The sequence below is a fragment of the Bufo bufo genome, chromosome 1 (assembly GCF_905171765.1).
Source record: "Bufo bufo chromosome 1, aBufBuf1.1, whole genome shotgun sequence".
Classification (NCBI taxonomy): Eukaryota; Metazoa; Chordata; class Amphibia; order Anura; family Bufonidae; genus Bufo; species Bufo bufo.
The window spans coordinates 179,829,371-179,852,324 of NC_053389.1; the positions used below are offsets into that span (position 1 = coordinate 179,829,371).

Genomic DNA, 22,954 nt, shown 5'->3' on the forward strand with positions numbered 1-22,954 from the left:
TACACTATTTTGTCCAGCTTTGGGTTCAAAAATGCAGCATGCACTTGGTGGTGCTTTTCCTGGTGGATTTCTCATAGGCTTCACTAAAGGATAAGAATGTCAGGGAAAAGTAATGTTTTAAAGTGCTGGCATATGCAATATTACTCAGAAGTACTCAGACCACGCCACTGCTATGGAACTTCTATTTCCCAACATACACTGAACAAAAATATAAATGCAACACTTTCGGTTTTGCTCCCATTTTGCCTGAGCTGAACTCAAAGATCTGAAACATTTTCTACATACACAAAAGACCCATTACACTCAAATATTGTTCACAAATCTGTCTAAATCTGTGTTAGTGAGCACTTCTCCTTTGCCGAGATAATCCATCCCACCTCACAGGTGTGGCATATCAAGGTGCTGATCAGACATCATGAATATTGCACAGGTGTGCCTTAGACTGCCCACAATAAGAGACCACTCTGAAATAGGCACAGTTTTGCCTTACTTGTCAGTATCTGGTGTGGCCACCATTTGCCTCACGCAGTGCAACACATCTCCGTCGCATAGAGTTGATCAGGTTGTTGAGTGTGGCCTGTAGAATGTTGTCCACTCCTCTTCAATAGCTGTGCGAAGTTTCTGAATATTGGCAGGAACTGGAACACGCTGTCGTATTCGCCGATCCAGAGCATCCCAAACATGCTCAATGGGTGACATCTCCGGTGAGTATGCTGGTCATGCAAGAACTGGGATGTTTTCATCTTCCAGGAATTGTGTACAGATCCTTGCAATATGGGGCCGTGCATTATCATGCTGCAACATGAGGTGATGGTCGTGGATGAATGGCACAACAATGGGCCTCAGGATCTCATCACGGTATCTCTGTGCATTCAAAATGCCATCAATAAAATGCACCTGTGTTCGTTGTCCATAACATACGCCTGCCCATACCATAACCCCACCGCCACCATGAACCACTTGGTCCACAACGTTGACGTCAGCAAACCGCTCACCCACACGACGCCACACACACTGTCTGCCATCTGCCCTGAGCAGTGAAAACCGGGACTCATCCGTGAACAGAACGCCTCTCCAACGTGCCAGATGCCATCAAATGTGAGCATTTGCCCACTCAAGTCGGTTATGATGACAAACTGCAGTCAGGTCCAGACCCCGATGAGGATGGCGAGCATGCAGATGAGCTTCCCTGAGACGGTTTCTGACAGTTTGTGCAGAAATTCTTTGGTTATGCAAACCGATTGTTGCTGCAGCTGTCCGGGTGGCTGGTCTCAGACGATAATGGAGGTGAACATGCTGGATGTGGAGGTCCTGGGCTGGTGTGGTTACACGTGGTCTGCAGTTGTGAGGCTGGTTGGATGTACTGTCAAATTCTCTGAAACGCCTTTGGAGATGGGTTATGGTAGAGAAATGAACATTCATTGCGCGGGCAACAGCTCTGGTAGAAATTCCTGCAGTCAGCATGCCAATTGCACGCTCCCTCAAATGTTGCGACATCTGTGGCATTGTGCTGTGTGATCAAACTGCACATTTCAGAGTGGTCTTTTATTGTGGGCAGTCTAAGGCACAATGATAAATGTTCTCTACATGATAAATGCCACTTACTGAAGTGAGACAACCCCTTTAACCTTTTGAAGCACTACTTCACCTCCTCCTCTCACTCGTCGCCACTCCTCTTCCTGCACTCATTGACAGGGCCAGGGATCGTCACTTTTCTGATGCTTTGTCCTAAAATCTCACAGCTTGGATCTCAGAGGGGACGCAGCTCTAAAGATCCAAAATGTACATGTGCTGACTGTACTCTCGCTGAATCTTAGAGCGCGAACAGTGTGAGTGGAGAAGGTAAAGTGGTGCTCTGAGAGGCTAGGCCAGCCCCTCAGTGCTCCGAACACCTCATTAAGATATAAACACAATTATACATTTCTCTAAAACGACACCTCCGATTACTGCAACAGCATGGGCAACCCTACCAGGCAGTGTGTTTGGTTTACTAGGATTGATCATACTGACAATGCTCTTTAAGGGTAGGACCAAATGGCGATGGTCGAAATGCAGCCGTGCGGTTTTCTATAAAGCGATACAAATTGATTATCAGTCGTTTACTTATTGTTTGTAGCTGTGCAGTTTGGTAATGAATTTCTAATGAGTTATAGAAAACAGCTGAGGCTTGCATGGCGTCTGGTCTTTCGCTAATAGTCATCTGGTCCAAGCGTTTGTGAGTCTGTATGAATATATCACGTTTTCGCACTCCGTTGAGCATTCCTTTGGGGGGGGAGGGGAGGCGTAAATTTGAAAACACCAAATGGCATTCAAATGAATTTCCCTTAATAGATTCCAATAGATTAAACTTTGGGATATAGTTCACCTGCTTTCCATCTGTGTACGTTTGTCTTGCAGGATACCATATCATTGTAGACTGCGCTATTGCATACAGATGGAAAGCGGGTCAAATGAGGTCCGCAGTTTAATCCTTTGGGCTCGGTTCTCCACACTGAAGTGAATGGATGCGCTGAGCGATTCGTTTGAATACAATTTTTGGATATGCAAATGTACCCCCGTCCCTTAGGCAGAAAGCTCAGAGGAGAGCTAAAACATGATGTGAATAGTCTTAATGAAGAATACGCTATAGACTTTATCATGTTTATAATACTGTACATCAGGAAGGTACCTGAATCTAACAGGCTACGTGCAATGAATCAGATTTCAGGCGTACGCGTCCGCCCCTTGCTGTCACATGTATTTCAATTGTGCATTTTCTTTGCTTTGGTTTCTGCAGGTGGTTGGCTTACATACTACTGCTTCTCTTGGATCTGATTATCTGTCTGTTCACCTTACTCGGCCTGGCCAAGCAGATCAAGTGGCTTGTTATTGTGTGAGTATGCCCCCTTGTGTTCACCGAGTGTACTGCAGTCAGAGGAATAAATGCAATCAGGATGTACAGTAAGCACATTTCTGAAAGTAATTACTTAGCAGTGAGCAGCAATCCCTTGGGTGCTGCAATGGTTTGTAAATGTTATCTCTCAGCGGGAGGCAAATAGTTCTGGGGTAGATGAAGCCTTCCCTGGTGTTCTGCTGTGTATACGTTGTTTGCCACCTCTATACGTGGACATTTAAAGAATTTGCTTGCTCAGATTAATACTTATCAGGATATTAGCCTGATATCTGCTAGGATATGATTTAAAAAAAAATTGCTTTCTAGCAATACTGAAGACCACTGTTCCCCAAAATAAAGCCTCATTCACACATCAATGATTCATGGACATGTGCTGTATGTGTTCTCCACGGACAGCACACATTCCCCTTCATTTTAATATGCGTATTCACACATCAATGATTTTGCAGGGTCCGTGGGTCTGTGGTTTTAGCACGGAAGCGTGCTCTACTGTGTCCGTGCTCACGGATCCATCACGCCCATTGTATGGGTCTGTGAAAAACACGGATGCAACATGGACGCAATCTGTGTCTCATCCATGTTCCACGGGTCATTAGGAGGAGATACTATGGAAATTAATTTACCGATATGCAGTGTCCGTGAAACACGGGGAGAGCAAAAAACAGACACACGGACCAAACACGGATCCTTCATGGACATTTTCATGGATGAATCACTGACCATCCTATCACAGATTTAACAGTTATAGGATAAACATTTTTGCAGATATAATTATTTCAGCTGACGACTTTCATTAGGGGTATATTTAGGGCTTTTAACAGACACTAGACATCAGAACGTGGCTTCACTTTCTACAGTCGCCTTTTCCAGGTACTAACAGTATCGCCCAGGACTCAGATACCCCAGGACTTACAGTAGGGCTGAATCGTGTCATGGATAGTCACCTAAAGGATAATACGTATCAACGCGTCTCAATACTAGCAGGTAACAGGAATAGAAATGACGGGAACCGTAGGATGATGATCATGGATAATGGCCCAATTAGATGATGGTGATGACGTCAGGCAATGGAGCAGATGGATAATTATAACCAAACCACCCTACTTACCCTAACTAGGGCCAATTTCACACAGGCGTATGCAGTCTGGTAAACATGCTCAGTATGAGGGCTGTATTTCCAGAGCTGAACCCTTCTCCTCTGACGTGAACTCACCTTATCATAAGGATGTATTGATCTGTATATTCCTGTCTGACCATGGATCTACTGTATTGTACTCACATGATACAGCCCTCACGTTTCCCGGTCCGAATACACCTTTGTGAAGTTGGCCTAAGGGTCCTTTTAAGCGGCATAATAAATGGCAAGCGACTATTTAGTGAGTCGTCTGCATTCAAAAATGTTCAATTGCATGAAACAATAATTGCTATATATTTTCCACTGTTTGCTCATTATTGTGATTGTAGCTGACCACCCCTAAAGCATTTATACTGCTAACAAGTAACGGCGACTAATCATAATCCTACAGTCAGGCAGATTTATCTAAACTTTTTTTTTTCTTTTTATTTGGTGGGTTTTTTAGTGCCTCTGGCATTTTTTTTTTTAAAACACAGCATGTTGAAGTAATGGCATTTTTCAGCTGTTTTTCATCCTCTCCTTTCTAGGGAATTTTTTTTTTTTTTTTAATTCATTCAAATGTGCCACAAAAAAAAAAATAATATGCATGTAGCATGGAAAAAACAGAAAAGGTATAGTGGTAAAAAAAAAGAAACACCAATGCAAATGTATATGAAAAGGAAGCCTAACTGCTCCAAATAGACAAGGATGAGAATTCTGTATGAGATTTACATCCTCCTAAGAAAGTAAATGAAGTTGAAGGAAACGTGTTTTACCCATTACAAAATCAATGACATGGTCATTCAATCAGTGGGAAAGCATGATTGGAAAATGGGGGATGGGATCATCCTATAAATCTGCCTTTTACTGTGGAAAAACTAGATTGTAGCAGATACAGTAACAACTTGGGAGTCTAATGTGTTACATTAATCATTCAAGCTTTGCTTCTCCTGCTTTCGTGCAACCAGAAGCATCACTGGTACATCCACATAGGAAACCATTGACCGGCCAGCACTGTAGACTCAGCATTCCATGATCTATACGGTCATTATCAGATGTAATAGACCATGCTTTTAATTTCAATCTGTAAATACAATGGCTCTGAGACGTCCCTTTCATTAAACTCCCCTAGAATTCCAAATCAAATCTACTGGAGATCTAAACGATACGTAACAAAGCTTATGACTCCTATAGCTCAAAGAAGGTAACCTCTAGAACATCACGACCATATGTGTTTGCTGGATCTCTCATGACCATACAATGAGCACTGATGTGGAGCTATCCCTATGTTCTATTCAAGGATGGGTCCAAATTGATGGAAGGCAGGGCCAACACAAGTAGGTGGGGCCAGCAATACCATATTGTAGCACATTATACCACCCCAACAGAGTCAAATACCACAGTCCATCACAAAATACTGCCAGCAGCACAAAATACATCCCCAAAAACTTCCACTGGCCGGCCGTGAAGAGGGCTCAGGTGGCCCCCTGGGCATCAGCCCACCAGGAAATTTCCCTGTAAGGTCTATGTCCAATCCGCCCCTGGCTCTGTTCCACTCAATTTTGGAACAGGAATGTTGAGATTTGCTTCCAATGAGCAAAATATTAAGGTCGTGCATTAATGTTGGATCATGCTCACAGTACAGTTCATTGATGTTTGATGGGTTTGAGGTCAAGATCTTACAAAGTAAGTTCAGAAAGCATATTCCTACTGGTTTACTTTCTATATAGGTCTAAAATTCTGTGCTGATCAATTTCATAATACCATGGGTTTTTTCTGATACAGTAGTCCAAATCCCCTGCTTCCCTTTACAGAGTCATGGAGCTAAATTATAATATTCAAACTTCCTGTTTAATTATAATTTCTTCTATATTAAAGGGTTTCTGTCATGAGAAATAACGTTATGTAGCTGACTGACATCAGCGATGTGCGATGTGCTCCTCAGTGTCCCGTAAATCCCGTGCCCGCGCCATCTCGTTTAGTATTCGGCGCAGGCGCAGTGAGTGAAAGACGCGTTCCTGCTGCCGGCTTCCTCACTGCGCCTGCGCCGAAGGAAGGAAGCCGGTACCTTACGATAATTTACATGATAATTGGCTCATGTAAAGGTACCTTACCTGATCAGCGGGGGTGCTGGAAGTCAGACTACCACTGATCAGATACTGATGACCTATCTTGAGGATAGGCCATCAGTATTAAACACTCAGAAAACCCCTTTCAGACAGTTGCCTAAAGCCAGAATTTCATAATGTCAGCTTAGTTTAGAGGGCCTTCTAACAAAAAAAAGAATTTTCAAATGGAAAACTTCTTTAAAGAGGACCTGTCACCCCAAAATGCAGTGCAATCTGAAAGCAGCATGTTATAGAGCAGGAGAAGCTGAGCAGATTGATATATACTGTAGTTTTGTGGAAAAAGATTAAGTAAAACCTGTAATTTATACATTTATATCTCTGCTTTTTCCACTCCCTGTAAAGAGGGAGGGGTTACCAGTGACTGACAGCTATCACTCTATGCACACTTATATACACAATGCTATCAATCACTGATAACCAGGGGCGTAGCTAAAGGCTCATGGGCCCTGGTGCAAGAGTTCAGCTTGGGCCCCCATTCCCTCAAACGTTCGTGCTGCATGAGGCAAAAATTGAAGCTGCACCCCCCCTCCTCCATACGAAACGCTTAACCTAACCCCTTCTGTCCAGTCAGAGGTGTAAATTGCATACACTTTCTATAATACCATTGTCTTCTTATGTGGCACAAGGGTCTTTGGGCCCCTTAGGCTCCTGGGCCCGGTAGCGACTGCTACCTCTGCACCCCCTATAGCTACGCCCCTGCTGATAACCCCTCCCCCTGTACCGATGCTGTCCACAGGAGGTATAAAAAGCTGAGAAATAAATGCATTTGTAATTACAGGCTTTACTGAATCGTTTCCCACAAAACCATATATCCATCTGCTCAGCTTCTCCTGCTCTATAACATGGTGCTTTCAGATTGCATTGCATTTTGTGATGACAGGTCCTCTTTAAGGCTTGTTTCACAATACCGTTTACCGATCTGGCAGGCTGTTCCTATATCTTATATGTAACTGTAATGGGGTCCGGTGGAGATCGAAACCCGGCAAATATGCGGAGAATGGGTCGGACAAATATCGATGCATGCAGTGGTTTTGTCCGGCCAACTACCAGTAGTGTGAACAAACCTAAGTATTTAAGAGGTCATCGTCTAGGTCCTGGACTTTTTTTTTTCTTTTAATGAATAGTGAAAGATATCTTCAGGTTCTTGCCTATGTAACATTGGAGCATTAGGATAACATTTTACCGTCACAAGCCATATCAATCACATGCAGCACAAATAATACTAATTGTGCCTGCTATATAAGCTTCTGTTCATAAACACCCATCTTTGTATGACTTGTGATGGATATGAAGGATCCATTATAATTTGTCATGATCCATTTTTTTTATCCATTTTAATGGATGTGTCAGATTTTGCTATTTTTGGATAAAATGGCAAAAAGCAATGGAAACTGACAGAGAAGGACTATTAGATCCAGGATGTTCTCTGTGTTCTGTCTTTTTACATATTCATTGCTGCCATTGTCTTGTTTGCACAACTGTCTCCATTCACACAAAGGAATATAGTGTTCTGCGGACGTCCACGTTGAATTTAGATGCTGCCATTAGTACCACTTAGACAGACTGCAGAACATTATGGGAAACATGAATGGAATACATTTTTTTTTATTTCAAAGAACTGTTAATTGTGTCAGAAATATGGTAAGTCCCAAGCAATGAACAAACTGTACATTCAAGTGTGCATAGAGACACATAACAGCAGCCTACTGTAACAATGTATAGAATTCTATAACTTATGGATATATTTTTGCAATGTATATGAGACATAAAATCAAGAATACCCCCAAAAATGAACTCAAAGAAACTGAAGTATAACTGCACATTTATTCCACATTGACCCTAGCCATACATTTGATGTCAAAGATACTAGGGCTTGCCAGTGCTTTGCCTAGTTGACTAGGAACATACTACGTCAGCCATGTTTCAACTAACTCATAAAATGAACTCAATTTAGCCGTATTCAATCTTACAGCGAGTTAGCGAGAACAATTTACAGCAATCTTACAGCGAGTTAGCGAGAACAATTTAGAGTCAGTTTGGGTTACCTTGCAGCTTGATAATCATAAGGTAACTCGTGTAGGTGTTATATATAGACCACCTACCCAAGTCAAAGAATTAGATGATCTACTAGTTGAGGAAATAGCTGAAATGACATTGAAGGGGGAAGTTATCATTATGGGAGACTTCAATCTTCCAGATGTAAACTGGAAAACCAAAATAGCTAGTTCTGCCAAGAGTACAGATATTCTAAATTCCCTACTGGGATTATCTCTACAGCAAGTAGTGGAGGAGCCAACCCGGAAGGAGGCCATTTTAGATTTAGTATTCACAAATGGGAATTTGGTATCTGATATTACTGTAGGGGAAAGCTTGGGATCTAGTGATCACCAGTCAGTGTGGTTTACTATAAGTACAGTGACTGAGTCACACCACACAAAAACAAAAGTTTTAGATTTTAGAAAAACTGACTTTTCTAAAATTAGATTAGTGGTATACGAGTCCCTATCAGACTGGAACAGTTTCATTGGAGTCCAGGAGAAATGGGACTACTTAAAAGTGGCACTATTGAAGGCAACAGAAGATTGCATTAGGCTTGTCAGTAAAAGCAAAAAAAGGAAGAGACCACTGTGGTACTCAGCAGAAGTGGCCAAAATCATTAAAAACAAAAAGATAGCATTTAGGAATTATAAAAAAAAATCAAAACGAGGATGACAGACAAATTTATAAGATTAGGCAGAGAGAGGCCAAACAAGTTATAAGAGCTTCTAAAGCACAGGCAGAAGAGAAATTAGCTCAGTCAGGGAAAAAAGGCGATAAGGCATTCTTCAGATACATAAATGAAAAAAGGAAACTAAAACAAGGAATTACCAAATTAAAAACTAAAGAAGGAAGGTATATGGAAGAAGATAAAGAACTAGCTGACTGCCTCAATGAATACTTCTGTTCAGTTTTTACAAAGGAAAATGAAGGAGAAGGACCTCAGTTGGGAAAGAAGACTAATGAATCTTTTGACGCATGTGTCTTTACAGAGGAAGAGGTTCTAAGTCAACTGTCTAAAATTAATACAAATAAGTCACAGGGGCCTGATGGGATACACCCAAAGCTATTAAAAGAGCTCAGCGGTGAACTAGCAAAACCATTAACAGATTTATTTAACCAATTACTGGCAACAGGAGTCGTCCCAGAAGATTGGAAATTAGCAAATGTTGTGCCCATTCACAAGAAAGGTAGTAGGGAGGAATCGGGCAACTATAGGCCAGTAAGCCTGACATCAATAGTGGGGAAATTAATGGAAACCATACTTAAGGAGAGGATTGTGGAACATCTAAAATCCCATGGATTGAAAGATGAAAAACAGCATGGGTTTACTTCAGGGAGATCATGTCAAACTAATCTTATTGATTTTTTTGATTGGGTGACTAAAATAATAGATGGAGGAGGTGCAGTAGACATCGCTTATCTAGACTTTAGTAAGGCTTTTGATACTGTCCCACATAGAAGGCTTATCAATAAAGTGCAGTCATTGGGCTTGGACTCCCATATTGTTGAATGGATTAGGCAGTGGCTGAGGGACAGGCAACAGAGGGTTGTAGTCAATGGAGTATATTCAGACCAAGGTCTTGTTACCAGTGGGGTTCCTCAGGGATCTGTTCTGGGACCCATATTGTTTAATATCTTTGTCAGCGAAATTGCAGAAGGCCTCAATGGTAAGGTGTGTCTTTTTGCTGATGACACAAAGATTTGTAACAGGGTTGATGTTCCTGGAGGAATACACCAAATGGAAAAGGACTTAGGAAAACTAGAGGAATGGTCAAAAATCTGGCAACTAAAATTTAATGTTGATAAGTGCAAGATAATGCACCTGGGACGTAAAAACCCAAGAGCAGAATATAAAATCAGTGATACAGTCCTAACCTCAGTATCTGAGGAAAGGGATTTAGGGATCATTATTTCAGAAGACTTAAAGGTAGGCAGACAATGTCACAGAGCAGCAGGAAATGCTAGCAGAATGCTTGGGTGTATAGCAAGAGGAATTACCAGTAGAAAGAGGAGGTGCTCATGCCGCTCTACAGAGCACTAGTGAGACCTCATTTGGAGTATTGTGCTCAGTACTGGAGACCATATCTGCAGAAGGATATTGATACTTTGGAGAGAGTTCAGAGAAGAGCTACTAAACTGGTACATGGATTGCAGGATAAAACTTACCAGGAAAGATTAAAGGACCTTAACATGTATAGCTTGGAAGAAAGACGTGACAGAGGGGATATGATAGAAACTTTTAAATACATAAAGGGAATCAACAAGGTAAAAGAGGAAAGAATATTTAAAAGAAGAAAAACTGCTACAAGAGGACATAGTTTTAAATTAGAGGGGCAAAGGTTTAAAAGTAATATCAGGAAGTATTACTTTACTGAGAGAGTAGTGGATGCATGGAATAGCCTTCCTGCAGAAGTGGCAGCTGCAAATACAGTGGAGGAGTTTAAGCATGCATGGGATAGGCATAAGGCCATCCTTCATATAAGATAAAGCCAGGGGCTATCCATAGTATTTAGTATATTGGGCAGACTAGATGGGCCAAATGGTTCTTATCTGCCGACACATTCTATGTTTCTATGTTTCTATGTTTCTACATGCTAGCATTTGAATTAAAATGAATAATTTGCATTCAGAATAGCTATGCGAAGGGGACGGCAAGACATAATCACGTTCTGCCATGTTCCTCTCTCTCCTCTGTGTTGAGCTGGATTGGCAGCAGCGAACACCATGCACCAACCAAACAGCTGAGGGCTGAATGCAGGCGATGTAACTTGTGCCTACAGACGGAGTTCCAACCTTCACGGCAATTCTTGCCCTTGTTGAGTCCCTTGGCTCGTCCTTAACCGGCCGTGACACTGCTTAGGGTTCAGCTGGGACTCAAGAGGAAGCGCGGTGTCTGACGGCTGTGTGGTGCCTGGCAAGAGCCAGCGCTTGTGTGTGGCTACCAGCGTGTGCACAGAGGGTCCGCAGTCATTTTGGAGAGGACGTTATTCTCTGCTCCTGAGGCTTGGTTGCGTGAGTGAGAGAGGTGCAGCTGAGCACGGTTCGCAGTGGGGACTAAGTGGCATGGCAATCGATCTTTGGCGCTCAGCGATGCTCTGCACTCCCTACAGTCCGCAGGAAGCTTGCTGCATATTAATAGCTACAGACAAATGAGACGGCCCTGAGCCGAGAGATTTAATATTATAATCAGCTCCACTTTTATTTCTACTGCAACTTTGAAAGTTTGTTGCAAGTCTACTAGATTTTGTGGGATAGTGACTTTTCTCCTTCTTGTACCATTTTTTCAACATTAATCTGAGCATTAATTTTGAGTACACAGAGAACTGTGCTAGTCCACAGTAAATACACTATAATTCAGTATAAGTCTCTGGGAAAGGGATCTTTTGTTTTATCGTCTTTGAACGCTCTTTTTGGGTACACACAGAACTGGGCAACTGTTATATTCAACAAGTCTTGGGACAGTGTTTAAAAATGAAATATCTATACAGACCTGTTAACAGAGGGGGTCTTGCTTTACCGTTCGTTTAGGGTTATTTTTTAGCATCTCAACTTCATACACTTATGGACTGGCAATAGAATTCCATTCTGAACTAAATGGTCCAGTTTTCAGGATACAGCGATATTTTTGCGTTACTTGAGTCGGGTCAATTATCCATGGGGAATAAGCCTTGTTATTTGGGTAAATTAATTGTTAAGACGTGGAATTGTTTGATGGAGTTATTAGGTGGTACGGGTGCATTTTAAGTTTCACCCGATAAGGAAATTTTCACCGGAAGCAATTTTCGTTTATGTCTTCAGATGTATTTTGGAAGAAATCAGGTATTCCCCATGTTTCTCAGGTTTTTTGTAAATGTAGAATTATTCCTTATGATACATTTTTGACAACTAGTGGTGTGAGGGGAATTAATTGGTTTAGCTATAGTCAATTACACTTTGCCTTTATTGGAACCGGACAGTCAAGATTATTTTCAATTGAATCTAATAGATTAATTGATTCTCTGGTTCAATCACAGGGCCATAGTATTAGAGTGCTGCACATATATAAAACAATGATACAAATTTTCTCAGATTGTACTGTATGCCTTTCCCTAGTCGGCAGTGATGGAATCGAAACATCCCTGGGTTAAGTCAAGTAGCTTGGGAATGGATATATAAAAATATGAGCACTTGGTCACTTGATTCTAATCAAATGATGGTTCAATTCATTCATTGGTTATATGTTTCCCCAGCAACAAGGACCAAAATGTACAGGAGTTATAACTCTGGTTGCCCTAGTGGTGACCATGGGTCTGCTGACTTTGTTCATATGTGCTGGTCTTGTAGGGGTGTTGGAATTTTCGGCGTAGGGTCTACGAAACTATTAAAAGCCGGCTCAATGTGGTGCTACACTTTAACATGCAGATTGTGACTTAGAATTTCTAAAGTACTCCTTTTGGCTTGTATGATTATTGCAAGAGGATGGATGGCCAAGGAGCCACCTAGTATTTATAACTGGCTCGATTTGGTAAATAAAATGATGGTTTATAAAAAAAAAAAAAATAAGGTGCCAAATATTTAAGAAGTTGGAAGCATGGTTGGAAATCTTTTAGGATATGCCACCAATGTCAGATAGGTGGAGATCCCACCTCTGGGATCCGCACCTATTTCCAGACCGGGAGGCAGCCCTCCATCCATTTCTAGGGGACCGGCGAAATTAGCCGAGCACTGGTTCGGCTATTTCTGGCAGTCCTGTAGAAGTGAATAGATTGGTGGCTGCACTTGCGTTTTACGTTCTCCATTTATTTCTATGGGACTTCCGAGAATAGCCGTGTGCGCTCATTCGGCTTTTTTTGAAACTCCCATAAAATTTTAAAATCAATGGATGGCTGCCGCACATGATCGGTGTACTCTTTTTTCCTTTCAGGCGCCTGTTCTGGAGTTACGTGCTGGTCATAGAGGTAGGACCCGCATCTATCTGAAATTAGTGATTTGTCACCAATGTCTCAGATGCGACAACCCCTTTAAAGTGAGTCTGTCACCAGGATATTCACTGTAAATCCACAATACCATGTAGGGCTAGCTCAGCTGAATGTAATGATACATTCACTTAGCGATCCTTTGCTTCATTTAATCCATATGCAAATGAACAGTTAAGTGCATCAATGGCAGTCCCATGCCACTCTGTGCACCCTTGCTCCTCCTTCTTGACTGACTGAGTCAGATTCCTGCATAGTCATCTTCTCTGGCCTGGTCAATCAATAAGAAAAAGGAGGAGCTGCCAGAGGAACCAGGAGGTGCAAGGGTACCCAGAGTGGCTTGAACCTATGCTTGGTGCACTTAAAGGGGTATTCCGGTTATAACAAGTTATCTCCTATCCACAGGATCACGAGAACAGTGGCCCAATAACCTGTGGAGCCCCCCTTAAATGGATGGAGCAGCTGGTCAGAAATGCATACCGCCACTCCATTTATGGGAGCGCCGGAGTGTCCTGTGGATATGGGATAACGTGTAATACCTCTTTAACCGCTAATTTGCATATAAAGTAAAAGTACTTTTTCTCCAGACTAAAGCATCAGATTTCTGAGTGAAAGGTATCTTTACATTCAGCTGAACTAGCCCGACAAGTCACCGTGCCTGTCTTAAATGGGACCTGTTAGCAGATTTATGTTGTTCTGACCATGGGCAGAGTAATACTCACAGTTTCTTTCAGTACAAAAAACTACATTTTACTCTGAAACAACTTTAAAAAGAGCAAAGCATAGGATAAAGTCGCAGATAGGCACAGATAGGGGCGGAGAGAAGCTGCTGGAGAGCCACCTAGTGGATAGTTCTCCCCGTGCACAGCTCTTTATTAAAGCTAGGCTTCCTCTGAAACATTGCAGTGATTCAGGATAAAACATTGATCTTTATTGATGGAGCCTGTCATTATTTAATGTTGTCCATTCTTATGGCAGCATCTGCTGACAAGTACCATGTATGATTGTAACAAATCTATCCATCTATCTCATATCTATCTCATATCTATCTATTCATCTATCTATCTATATCCTATCTATCTCTCTTTTATCTCATATCTATCTATTTATCTATCTATCTATCTATCTATCTATCTATCTATCATCTATCTATCTCATATCTATCTATGTATTCATCTATCTCATATCTATCTATCTATCTATCTATCTATCTATCTATCTATCTATCTATCTATCTATCTATATCTATCTATCTATCTCATATCTATCTATTCATCTATCTATTCATCTATCTATCTATCTATCATCTATCTATCTCATATCTATCTATGTATTCATCTATCTCATATCTATCTATCTATCTATCTATCTATCTATCTATCTCATATCTATCTATTCATCTATCTATTCATCTATCTATCTATTTACTTATCCTATTCTTTTGGAGAAACGGGCTTAGATGAATTTATATAAAATGCTAATAATTGTGACTGGTTCTAATTTAAAGTATAGATATCCTCAAATTCAATGATTGAGGATTATGATTGATATTATGTCTCCTCGACCAGTAATAGGGATCCCTAGCGTAGTTTTTAAGCTTAAAGGGCTTAAAGTAATTATAATAAAAAAAACTCTACATCAATTACAAACCTTGTTTTGCTGTGCCTAGCCTTCTGAACCACTTAGACTTATGTCAGATACATGCTTACTAAGAACTATTGGATTATTAAGTGGAACTTGTGATATATACCCAATGCACAGTCACTTGTTTGTTGAACCAATAGATAATGGCATGTGGCCTGTGAAGTCCCTGGACACAAGTCTCAGTGGTGTTACTGTTACATAGTGAGTTGATAAGTTGCATTCACAACTCCTTTACTTAGTAAATGTTGCAGTCAGCAAACAATGTGGAATACTGTAAGTCTTGCAGTCATTGACTATGCTGGCCTACCAGGAATTCTACTATTTGTTGGAAGGCACAGCATCATCTATCAGGGTAGTAAAGGCGGTGCTGCTGTCAGGGTTCCATGCAAATAAGGGGCCCAAAGTAAACTGTGGGCTCCGACCGCTACCCACCAGTTGCTGTAATGTTTATGATGTGAGTAAATGCAATAAATAAGTGTAGGGTCCATTCACATGACCGTATCCATTTTGCGATCCGCAAATTGCGGCTCTACAAAACACTGATACCGACCATGTGTGTCCCGCATTTTGCAGTCCCACACATTCCGCCCAATGTTAGAAATGCTTATTCTTGTCTGCAAAACAGAAAGGAATAGGACATGGTCTATGTTTTTCGCAGGGCTGTGGAATGGGCATACAGATGTAGACAGCACGCGGTTTGGTGTCCACATCTTTTGCTGGTCCATTGAGATGAACGGATACAGACCGAAAATACGGTCGTGCGAATCGACCCTAAATGAACAGACTTCAACTTATGTTCTGTCCTATCTCTGCTAATGTCCCACAAAGTATACGGTATGAGCCTAAGAGGCCGCATAAAGATTATGGAAGACATTTATCATTACTGGAGTTTTCATTGCTGGACTTGATTCCCACTGTGCTGCCGGAGGATGCACCAAATATATGTAGAGGCACAGGGCTCTCGTGGACTTGGTGCATCCTCTATGTCTTAACTCACACCAGAAAACTAGCGTGAATGCATATAATTGTGCCCACCTGCTGCCCTCCCCTCCTCCTGTCCTCGCCTTGCTCCCTTTTCTCAGCACTTTTCAGAAAGGGAAAACTCACAAATTTTGCACAAACATTGTAATGGTGCAGAACCCCAAGCAACCAGAGGTTAAACAATAGTGAATTTATTAAATAAACGGCAGTACAGTCCAGACCAGTAACCAACCCGAATAATAACCTGTGCAGGGAAACACCAAGGGGACAGCCAGTTACCAGGCCAAAGTTCTTATGCGCAGTATTAGTCCGTGTTACGTGGTACCTAGGGATGAGATGTCAGGATTTCCAGGGTCCGATCCAAGGTCATACATGAGACAAACTGTTCAGCAAAGATGATGTATCCAGAGGCAGTCTTTAGAGATAAATCGAGGAAGGCAGAGGTCATGCACAGGTAAGTCTGGGAGAATATGAACTGCAACATACACCCGGGTTGTCAAAACAACAGTGGCAACCTTTTTAACTATCTGCTAGCCAATCACAAAGTGCCATGTGTCTATTCCTCATAGGTCATATAATGATCCTAATCCCTGACACTTGTGCGGCCTAGTCTGGTCCTTAGTCACTTAACCCATGCCTGCCCTCTAATCTACTAGATTTTATGTGCAGATATTTTCCCCGTCAGCGGCCGGCATAGCGAATAAGATGCGCTTACGTTCGGCCGCGTATCCTTTTGTGAACCTCCTCTCGAGCGTGCACGCAGACGCTCGAGTGGCACAGCATGAATACACGATCGCGTCGGCACGCCGGAACGGAACACACAGGTGATACCGGAGACAGGACCGGCGGCTGCACTGCCTCCGAGACCCCGGCGGTCTTCCCCTCCGGCGACCATGCGGACGCACTACCACGTCTGCCCGCAAAGGAGTCGGAACCGAAGACTCCCCAGGCACATGCGTGACCTGTCCCGCTACTCCAACGGGGTCCCCCGCAGGCCGAGCCCCACAAGGACCCCTGGGGGTCCCAGTGTATCGCGGAACTGGAGAGTGTCTTACAAACATGAAGTAAGCCAAAATGTGTGACTTTTTTATTTGGTGTAAATAGTCCCCCTATAGTTTTCCAATTATTTTGAAATCAGTGGTATGCTTGAGAACAGGTATCCCTCAGGTGCCTATGCTATAGGGTACATGACTGGAGGTTGTTGGAGACAAAAGGGGACACAATAAGGGCTCTTATCATTAGCCCCTTGGGAGCCAGATATTTCTGATGTATTTAACAGGCAACGACAATCATTGCTAGGTTTTCTTATTTACAGTGGGATGCGAAAGTTTGGGCAACCTTGTTAATCGTCATGATTTTCCTGTATAAATCGTTGGTTGTTACAATAAAAAATGTCAGTTAAATATATCATATAGGAGACACACATAGTGATATTTGAGAAGTGAAATGAAGTGTATTGGATTTACAGAAAGTGTGCTATAATTGTTTAAACAAAATTAGGCAGGTGCATAAGTTTGGGCACTATTGTCATTTTATTGATTCCAAAACCTTTAGAACTAATTATTGGAACTCAAATTGGCTTGGTAAGCTCAGTGACCCCTGACCTACATACACAGGTGAATCCAATTATGAGAAAGAGTATTTAAGGGGGTCAATTGTAAGTTTCCCTCCTCTTTTAATTTTCTCTGAAGAGTAGCAACATGGGGGTCTCAAAACAACTCTCAAATGACCTGAAGACAAAGATTGTTCACCATCATGGTTTAGGGGAAGGATACAGAAAGCTGTCTCAGAGATTTCAGCCGTCTGTTTCCACAGTTAGAAACATATTGAGGAAATGGAAGACCACAGGCTCAGTTCAAGTTAAGGCTCGAAGTGGCAGACCAAGAAAAATCTCGGATAGACAGAAGCGACGAATGGTGAGAACAGTCAGAGTCAACCCACAGACCAGCACCAAAGACCTACAACATCATCTTGCTGCAGATGGAGTCACTGTGCATCGTTCAACCATTCGGCGCACTTTGCACAAGGAGATGCTGTATGCGAGAGTGATGCAGAGGAAGCCTTTTCTCCGCCCACAGCACAAAAAGTGCCGCTTGAGGTGGGCTAAAGCACATTTGGACAAGCTAGCTTCATTTTGGAATAAGGTGCTGTGGACTGATGAAACTAAAATTGAGTTATTTGGCCATAACAAGGGGCGTTATGCATGGAGGAAAAAGAACACAGCATTCCAAGATAAACACCTGCTACCTACAGTAAAATATGGTGGTGGTTCCATCATGCTGTGGGGCTGTGTGGCCAGTGCAGGGACTGGGAATCTTGTCTAAGTTGAGGGACGCATGGATTCCACTCAGTATCAGCAGATTCTGGAGACCAATGTCCAGGAATCAGTGACAAAGCTGAAGCTGCGCCAGGGCTGGATCTTTCAACAAGACAACGACCCTAAACACTGCTCAAAATCCACGAAGGCATTTATGCAGAGGAACAAGTACAACGTTCTGGAATGGCCATCTCAGTCCCCAGACCTAAATATAATTGAAAATCTGTGGTGTGACTTAAAGAGAGCTGTCCATGCTCGGAAGCCATCAAACCTGAATGAACTAAAGATGTTTTGTAAAGAGGAATGGTCCAAAATACCTTCAACCAGAATCCAGACTCTCATTGGAACCTACAGGAAGCGTTTAGAGGCTGTAATTTCTGCAAAAGGAGGATCTACTAAATATTGATTTCATTTCTTTTTTGTGGTGCCCAAATTTATGCACCTGCCTAATTTTTTTTAAACAATTATAGCACACTTTCTGTAAATCTAATAAACTTCATTTCACTTCTCAAATATCACTGTGTGTGTCTCCTATATGATATATTTAACTGACATTTTTTATCGTAACAACCAACGATTTATACAGGAAAATCATGACGATTAACAAGGTTGCCCAAACCTTCGCATCCCACTGTATCTTTTAACCACCAAATCTCTTATACCGATACAGCTGGTAGGCCTCTATGTAGAAAAATCTGAACACTACCTGGAGACTAGTGCTCCATTATTCAACAGTAGCCCAATGTAATCTGAATATGTCAATGTATCAATGTCACTGAATTAATGCATTACACACTGCACTGGGTTCCATTATGTTTTTTGGGACCGCTGTGACAATGCCTGATCCTTGGATGCTGCAACTAAATATATTTTGCAATACCACAAGAACTTTTGGCCACCAATTGCTATAATAGAGGATAGAAAATAAAGTTTGCAACCCACAAATGTACGTATATAGTAGTTATAAGCTAAATAAAATAACCTTTCTGAAAAAGTCCATGCCTGATCCAGACACATGTTTCTGTGATGCATTATACTGTATCTCTTCTATAGGAGGACCTCCCCTGTGAGGGACCATTTTTCATTGCAATTTTGGGGGATCTTCTCAAATATTTTTTCAATTTAACTTAGGAATTTAGGTTCTGTAGTTAAACTTTGAACATAAAAACTGTTAAATTTGATCTTAAATTCCAAAACTTTGACTTTTGGTGGACGTGTTATTCCAATGTACATAATTTACAGAACTAAGATCTATTGAACTAATATACTGTGAAAATAATGCCAAAGCAAACTTCTTAAATGTATATCCTGATGATATTCTTCTGTTTTCATCTCTATCTGCAGGATAACAGTGATAAGCTTCTTTGTACTCTTACTCAGCTGGGGATCAATGGGACTTGAGATGGCCACAGCTGTGGTAGGTCTTACACAATACACTTTCTAATCTGTTATAATAAAGAGTTAAAGATTATAGTACAGTATATCACATTTTGCAGAGAGAATCAAAGACAAACATTTTAAGAATATCATATTTTCTATTTTTCTCACTTGTGTAAACTCTCGAGGAGGAAAAAGTTCTACCTGCTCATGTCCAAGTCTATGTTCCTAGACGCGAGGTCTTATTCTTCAGGCAACAGTAGTGTTGTCCACTTTCTACTCCTCTAATATCCATAGAAATCCAGTCAGACTTTGTAGAGTGGTTAATACATCATCCACCGTGAACATATGCTTGATCAACCAGGAATTATCAGACTTTTCACCACCAGACCAGGGATAAATTGTCAAATAAATCAAAGGGATTACAAAATCACTGGGCATCAAATATTATAAAGTCATTGTACCACCAAGGACTGGTCTTGATGCTGATGTTACCTTTGGACAATAGAGAATGGACACTCACTATATCACTACTATCAACCAAATCATGTATACTTCCATGACAACCATTCCCCTTCATCTAACAATAATTTACATAGATATTACACGATACATTTAACCAAGCCATTGGATGTTGAATATATGGTCCCATGTGCTACTAGGATTCCCTGTAGACTGCTATCCCCATGTGACCTTACTGATGATGGAGACCCTTTTATGTGACAACTTTCAGGAGTCTACTGTGGTGATCTAGTATGTGTGAAATTACTGCACTAGAGTATTACTGAGCTAAGGAGCTCCACATGTTCCCAAAGATTCGCTGACCTAAAGGGCACCATTCTTGTAATGTCCTGCTCTCCTCAGCATGTGAGGCAGCTTTGAGAATAGGCAGAAGATATTGGAGTGGAAAATATTGAATAGTGCTATGAGATAATTAAAAAGTAGTTTAGCAAGGAGTTAAGCTTTTACATACCTAAGGTGGTGCTACTCTACTTGACACCACTTATGAGAGCACACATTTGTGAAGCAGCATGGCTTTATCATGCTACTGTTCATCCATTGCTTGTGTAAGGGCTCTTTCACACCTGCGTTCTTGTCTTCTGGCATAGAGTTCCGTCGTCGGGGCTCTATGCCGGAAGAATCCTGATCAGGATTATCCTAATGCATTCTGAATGGAGAGAAATCCGTTCAGGATGCATCAGGATGTCTTCAGTTCCGGAACGGAACGTTTTTTGGCCGGAGAAAATACCGCAGCATGCTGCGCTTTTTGCTCCGGCCAAAAAGCCGGAACACTTGCCGCAAGGCCGGATCCGGAATTAATGCCCATTGGAAGGCATTGATCCGGATCCGGCCTTAAGCTAATTGTCGTTTCGGCGCATTGCCGGAGCCGACATTTAGCTTTTTCAGAGTGGTTACCATGGCTGCCGGGACGCTAAAGTCCTGGCAGCCATGGTAAAGTGTAGCGGGGAGCGGGGGAGCAGTGTACTTACCTTCCGTGCGGCTCCCGGGGCGCTCCAGAGTGACGTCAGGGCGCCCCAAGCGCATGGATCACGTGATCACATGGAACACGTCATCCATGTGCATGGGGCGCTCTGACGTCATTCTGGAGCGCCCCGGGAGCCGCAAGGACTGTAAGTATACCGCTCCCCTGCTCCCCGCTCCTACTATGGCAACCAGGACTTTAATAGCGTCCTGGCTGCCATAGTAACACTGAAAGCATTTGGAAGACGGTTCCGTCTTCAAATGCTTTCAGTACACTTGCGTTTTTCCGGATCCGGCGGGCACCTCCAGCAACGGAAGTGCACGCCAGATCCCAATAACGCAAGTGTGAAAGAGGCCTAAGTGTAGTTAGAGATGTAACAGAATTAGCATTACAAACTTTCCTATAGCAACTAAAGAGATGAGAGTCACATCCATTCCCTGGTGCCTGGGAGGGCACATAAGAAACCATCAGTAGTATAAATGGCATATGGTAGACAGGCCCTGCTACAATTTTACACTGTGGCCCAAGGGCTTCAAGTTAATCCTCTGCCTACCATAATAGAATTTTTTTAAATTCTAAATCCATATGGAGATGCTCACTTTTTGCACATTTTCAGATAAGTAATAACTCATGTCATTGTCATTGACAATTAGACCCCACAGAATTCAGGCAACTTCTTCCTTGAAGACAACCTCCTGGAGTGTTCTCTAAACTGAGGACATAAGTCTAATCCTCTGTTTTTGTATGAATCAATTGTCAGAATTGTGCTGTGTCTTTCATTTGCTCTCTGCTGGAGGGTCCTCCCTCCCCTATTCTATTCTGTGTCCTGCCCGCATGCCCATCAAGCCCCGTGAAGCGAGATAATTTAATTGGTCTATTTTATGTGCTGGGTCAGTGGTTTCCCCCACCCCTCACCCTCTGTCACATCTGTCAGATTTAATTAGCCTCCAAAACTAGGTATTACTGCAGTTCTGTTGAACCAGAATCACGTTGCTCAATTCACAGACACCTCTTTTGCCTCCCCCAGCCATGTTTAACTCTCTATGGGTCTGGAGTTCAAGTTCATTACCATTACGGGAATACTGAACGAGAAAACGTTTGCTGAGTCAATTGGGAAAACAGCGGGATGAGATGTCCTCAGCATGCAGAGACCAAATAGTTTTGGATTCAAGAATGGCCCAGTCAGTTCCCATTCATTGTGGTGTCATGTCTTTTTTCTTACCTGAGCTGAAATAACACAGGGATATAGGAGATATATTAAATATATAGAGTTGCACTCCACTTTGCCCTCAATACATAATGACTGCAGATTCAAGCATTTTAGCAATTAAGTGTTGCCTGTATATAAGGCTGGATAACTTTGTAAATTAGCCTGGTATTACATATTTAATATTTTTAATAATTTTAAATATTTTTTTGTTTTTGAGTGAGGGTATTTGATTTAACTTTTAATACAAAAAAAGTTAAGTGTGGTGTGTAGGATGTTTGTAATGTATAACCATGATATTTTTCATCAGAACTACTTACGTTTTTTCATCATAAATTGACTTAAATGTCTGAAATGCAAATATTCTATTTTTAAAGGGGTATTCCGGTTTTGTAATTTTTTGCATCAATTGACAGGAAACAACACATACTATTATTTACTAATTGTTTATTTGTAATGCCCCATTTTCCTGCACTCCATACTGGTCAAATGACATATAGCACTTTTTTCTTTTATGATAAAAGTTACAATTTACTCCAATTGTTACTAAAAAAGATAACAAAGCAAAAACCACTGGTTTTCCTAACATCCTTAGGGCTCATGCACACGAGCGTATTTTCCTTCCGATTCCGTTCCATTTTTTTTGTGGACCGTATGCGGGACCATTCACTTCAATGGGGCTGTAGAAAATACAGACGTTACTCCTTGTGCATTCCGTTTCCATTTGTCCGTGTCCTATTATTGTCCGCAAATCAAGGTCCAAGGCCCCATTCAAGTCAATGGGTCCGCAAAAAATACGGAAAGCACACGGAAC

General features: G+C 41.8%; 1 protein-coding gene across 2 annotated transcripts in view; it reads left to right on the plus strand.

The window, feature by feature from the left end:
- The window catches only part of TTYH1 (tweety family member 1), a 203,729-nt gene that overhangs the window by 153,472 nt on the left and 27,303 nt on the right, over positions 1–22,954 (plus strand). For both annotated transcript variants that reach the window (XM_040432833.1, XM_040432839.1), the window contains exons 5-6: positions 2,777–2,872; positions 19,418–19,490. In XM_040432833.1, the coding sequence (XP_040288767.1) occupies positions 2,777–2,872; positions 19,418–19,490 (169 nt within the window). The remainder of the gene's footprint in view (positions 1–2,776; positions 2,873–19,417; positions 19,491–22,954) is intronic.